Source organism: Macrobrachium nipponense, chromosome 40 (assembly GCF_015104395.2).
Source record: "Macrobrachium nipponense isolate FS-2020 chromosome 40, ASM1510439v2, whole genome shotgun sequence".
Lineage (NCBI taxonomy): Eukaryota > Metazoa > Arthropoda > Malacostraca > Decapoda > Palaemonidae > Macrobrachium > Macrobrachium nipponense.
Genome location: NC_061101.1, coordinates 21918874 through 21924544, shown reverse-complemented (window position 1 = coordinate 21924544; position 5671 = coordinate 21918874). Strand labels below are relative to the sequence as shown.

Below are 5671 nucleotides of genomic sequence, written 5' to 3'. Positions count from 1 at the left end.
TACACAAGATTTTTCAGAGACCAAGTCGGTTACTTATCAAAAGAAATTACAGCTATATATATATATATATATATATATATATATATATATATATATATATATATATATATATATATATATATATATATATATATATATATAATATATATATATATATATATATATATATATATATATATATATATATATATATATATATATATATATATATATATATATATATATATATATATATATATATATATATATATATATATATATATATATATATATATATATATATATGTACGTATATGGGATCTGGACAGAATCCCGACAGCCAAAATCCCTACAAAAAAAATCTCTTATATATTTTGGGGTAACGAAAATAATGTTATTTATATACAATTCTAATTAGAACAGATTTACAACCTAATAAATAACAGGTGTAAATGCATAATAAAAAAGATAATCTCACAGCATAATGAAAGATTCGATATAGATATAAAATTTAAAAAGTTTAAAACTTTATTCAAGGGATAAATTACGGGTTATTCCTCGAAGATAATCTAAAACATTTTGACGACCTCGTTCTTACATCACCTTGGTGATCCGTTCGTCACCAATAAGTTTTTTTTCCTTTTTTGTTTAGGTTCTGATTGTGGGTTCAGATCAATTTCATTTTCGTCAGCAATGTCGGTCAAATCTTGAAACAAGCAATTATACAAGACCTCACTCTTCTCGGTCACAAAAGTATATACAAGTGGAAAAACTACGATTTCCATGTCCCACAGGTGCATGAATTGTGTACATATGGTAAAATATTATAGGTACTGTTTTAAAAGTACCGTCCATAATCCAAAATGGGGTCTCTGTAGTGAATATCGAAATGTGGTCCTCCTCTATCGTAAAGTCTCCTTTTAAAAATAAACCCCCATTTAACGTACGCTTGAGTTCAGGAGGAATATTAATATCCACTGATGAAGTAGGTTCAGATGGACGATCACAGCGCCTGATCCGCTTTATTGTCTTTCTTAGGGCAATTTTGGAAGTTAGACCTTTCATAATATTTGGAGTAGCAGAGGTGGTGCTTGACTGAATAAGTTGAATCGGTAGATCTCTAGTGGATTTTGCTTGTATTTTTATTTAATTTCTTATTTTTGCAACACTAGCAGCACTTGCACAAGAAGCATGATTGTGCTCCTCAAATTTTGTTAGTAAGTGTTCTTCATTCACAAGTGTGGTAACTGCTCTTCCTTTGCAGTTATTAGATTTTCGAAATTCACAGCACCAGTAGTATGATTCTTTTGTTTTTTTCTTTAACCATCAAGTATCCACGTACGTTAATTTTATTTTTTCCTTTTTGAGAAGGAATCTTTTCACAAATTTCTTCCATTTTATGAGTGGTTTAGCACTGAAATATAGTTCAAATATGAAAGGCTTTATTGTTACTATTAGTTTTGTAAATTCATAAGGAAGGCCTAATTATCATGGTTTGGAGTCTTAACGTTAATAGCCAACCGAAACACTAATTATCATAGTTCGGTGTTTTACGTTTAGAAAAAACCAAACCAAAGCACCGCTCTCTCTCTCTCTCTCTCTCTCTCTCCTCCTCAATCCTCTCTCTCTCGTCTCTCCTCTCTCTCTCTCGCTCTCTCTCTCTCTCTCTCTCTCTCTCTCTCTCTCTCTCTCTCTATATATATATATATATATATATAATATATATATATATATGATAATATATATATATAAATAGATTTTTGTATATATATATATATATATATATATTAAAATATATATATATGTGTGTGTGTGTGTGTGTGTGTGTAAAATACGTATGCACGTGTGATTATACATAAAGTATGTATTCTATTGACATAAAAGTATAAATATACAAATTTATTCATACATGTATAGACTGACTTTTATTCGAACTCACATTCTGTCCAGAGGAAAAAAATCATGAAAAGGAAGGATATTCTCATCCTTTGCAATATTGAGCAGCATAACAAGCGGATTGCACATACCCATAATCCCCTCAAAGCAACAGTTTTGTGAGAGAGAGAGAGAGAGAGAGAGAGAGAGAGAGAGAGAGAGAGAGAGAGAGAGAGAGAGAGAGAGAGAGCCGTCTGGCTCTGCACAACATTCATAAAATCTGCTATCACAGAATGCCAGCATTTTGCTGGTTTTGACTGGAAATCCCTTCGTTAATAAAGTCAACAAACCCAGTTTCATTTAACTGCGAATATTCGTCGGTTAATTGCTGCCGAATTGTTTTGGAATACGAAAATAGATGACATTTATTTGCTTTCTTCAAGGGATATATTGATTTCAGGTGAAGAAATGCAGCACGCAGACTCTGGCGATGGGCGGAATAAAGCGGAAAGGGAAACAAGTCACTAGTGGGGATCTTTTCGAGTGGACTCCAGGATACTCTGTCCAGTTTATGGAAAGTCAAGGACGGTGTGAGAGTCAAGGAAAGAAAAGCCCTCGCAAACTTTAAGGCAGCATATTTTTACTCTTCCGTCAGCATCTTCACACCTCTCAGAAGCGTCTTCTCTTTAACAGCTTCTATAATAAGAAATCTAACGGCTTTGTAATACGAACACTTCGAATGTAAGATTTTTTGTGAGAAAATTTTTGACACATTTAAAAAAAAAATAAAAATGAATTCTCTGACAATCTCTGTGATCTGTGATGATCTTTTAATCTTTTAACTTTCTCAGCATCGATGGCTGTTGTTGCAGAGCCAAAACAGTTTTGACGTCAATCATTCAGTCAAGAGCAATAACGAACATGCTTATGACAGACTATCATGGAAACGTTTTATTTCTAATGATGCTGAAGAAATCCCAACTGATGCACTGGAATAAATGATATATTATATAAGGTACCTAAACATTCCGACTCTAGAATACTGAAATGAAGACTTAAAATTTTAGAAAAATTACTCACGAGCTCATCACAACATTAAACAGCATTAAAAGGACAAACAGTATTGGAAGTTACTTCATTTACCACAAGAAAACTGCACTATGAAATACCTTATAAAACTCTCTCACAACAAATATGAAAATCGTAACATTATGAGAACACATTAGCAGACATGTTTCGAGATGTTACACAAAACGCATAATCATGCATTCATATGTACGTGCTTGACATGTATTCTTAACCATGCATCTAAACATCTATATATATAAAATGGATATATGTATGTGTATATACCAGCATAACCCTGAAACGCATGGAGCAATTTCAACCAAATTTGGTAAACGTATGACTTACTATCTGGGAAAGAATACTGTCGAGGTAATATTGTCACCAGCACCAAAGTGGGTGGAGGGTGGGAAGAGCTTCCCTGAAACGGGGCTGGTGTTATCCGTAGACTTAATAAGTAAATAACCTCGTCGGGTTTTTCATACCTCACTTTAACCAACTGAGAAAAACGAAAAAATTAAAGTTGCAGAAATAGTAGGGTGGCACTCTTACTGAAGGGAAGTTGTATATGTTTTGGGTGAGTTCAACAATTTGAGTTTTTACCGTGCAATGCCGGGTACATCACCTAATTTTTCTGATAAAGAAGTTATGCCCTATGTGATATTCAGTAACAGTGAATTCAAACCCACCGTTTTGTATCGTGTCTTAGTAATTAGATTACGGTAACTGAATACAAATTTGCTCGAAAATGTTGATACTCGTAACAGGAAGTCAAATTTGCAGCCGAGCCCTACACCTGTCACTCTCAGTGCGCTGTCAAAAACACTGATGATGGTACACTAAACCGCAATTGCTCATGTTTTCTTTCTTAATATTAATTGCATGCAATTATATCTAGATTGGGCATGGAGCGTATTCTGTGTGTGCTAGCTTTATTACAGACTGATTACGAAATCTTTATGAACACGTGCTACTGGTGCCATGGAGTGGAGTTCTGTTTGATGATCCGAATTTCGAACTTTTGCCTTCTAAAATATTGGTATTACTCCAAGAAGGGACGAAACTTTACTGCATACATACCTTTATATATATTTGCTGAGTGTGGAATAGAAATCCTGCAACGAGGACAGGAGTCGAGGGAAGGTGGCTCTATCTTCTGGGGCAGGCGCCCAACAGCAAGCCATCATTCCAAATCTGAAAGTGACACGAGGGTTATTCGTTATAAGATTCTTCAGCGATATAACTTCTGCCAAGAGGATATTTTACACTCTCAGTCTTATGCTCAGAACTATAATCTAAAACGACGTAGTGAAACCATGAAAGTGATCAAATCCCTTTCGCCTGCTGAAAGTTGAACTGGTAATGAAAGCAAATGACACTTCGAATGTGCATGAGTAGATTTGAATGTACAGTAGTCACCAGGATGTCTCCCTCCACTTACAGTTCATCAGGGCAGTTATTGGGTTGAGCCAAGCGATAGCCGTCACGGAGGTAGGCAGCCATCTCGAAAGGATCCACTTCTATGTAGGGTTGTTGAGCCAAAGTCGTCAACTCCCACAGTAAAACACCAAACATCCACTGCAAGAAAAAAGAGGCTGTGGTGAAAATGAACTGCAAGACGATATACCATAATTTTTCGAAAAAGAATATTCTCACCTGTATATGATATAATCTATTTATAGAACCATCGACTCAGAAGCAAACTCATTTTACAATTTTGCAAATCGCCCAGCTGAACTGGAATTATGATAAAGTAGACGGAAACTTGTCAATTTTACTGTCATTTCTAAAATATTAAGTTGTCGCAGTACAATGCTGACACTTCAACTCGACGTTAGTTTCTGCGCTAATAAGCATAAAGCACAAGCAAGAGGAACAAATGCAGTATAAAACACCTAACCAAAGGACGTCCACAACAAAAAGTAAATAAAAAAAATATCTGATGCGTACGCAACCGGGGAAAGGGAAATGTGCGTATGAGACTCACCACGTCATTGGCAGGAGTGAACTGTTTATGAATAAGGGCCTCAAGGCTAAGCCACTTGACCGGTCGGTTTTCGTTGTCGCCCAGGCAGTGGTAGTCCTGCGGGAAGAGGTCTCGGGCGAGCGCCGTGTCTGAGACGCGGACTTGAAGCTCCGAGTCGATCCTGGGGAAACAAGGATTTCGAGTTGTCGACTGATTGGCCGTCGAACCTGGCCAGCACCTACGGTGGACAGTCTCTCAGATCACATTCGTTTGTGATATCATGAAATGAAAAAATATGTTAACATGGATACAATAGGGTCAGCTGCCTGGCTATTTGGGAGGAACTTGTAGGACTAAAAGCCATGGAGGAAAAAAGCTGAAAGCGTCACTAAAGGAATATACGTATTTCTATAGACCGGCTCTATAAATTTGTGTACAGCCCGGGTGTCTTTTCCATTTCAGCTAACAAAGTATAGTATCTCATGAGCTGTAAATATAAATGAAGTAAGTACTATTGTATCATGCAGGTAATACATGGGCTATTTTACATCACTCTTAACGACCACATGCTAGGGAATTTGTATTCATTAAACATGAAAAATTCGAGTTCAGAACTTTCCCTCTTAAATATTACATCAGAAGGATGGGAAAAAAATAGCTTTTATACTTTGAACATTTCTCAGGAAACCAAACTTAAATGTAGGTAGCATTCCTTTTTTTTTTTATTTTGACATATAAGCTACTGCTTTGAAAGATTTTCTCTACTGACAGGAATTGATGTTCTCA

General features: G+C 35.6%; 1 protein-coding gene across 1 annotated transcript in view; it reads right to left on the bottom strand.

Moving 5' to 3' along the window:
• Positions 1–5671, bottom strand: part of LOC135211981 (tyrosine-protein kinase RYK-like) — a 451093-nt gene that overhangs the window by 15993 nt on the left and 429429 nt on the right. Inside the window, exons 12-14 of the mRNA XM_064245244.1 lie at positions 4907–5066; positions 4361–4497; positions 4000–4113 (exon numbers count right to left, since the gene is read on the bottom strand). Of these exons, the coding sequence (XP_064101314.1) occupies positions 4002–4113; positions 4361–4497; positions 4907–5066 (409 nt within the window). The 3' untranslated portion in view covers positions 4000–4001. The remainder of the gene's footprint in view (positions 1–3999; positions 4114–4360; positions 4498–4906; positions 5067–5671) is intronic.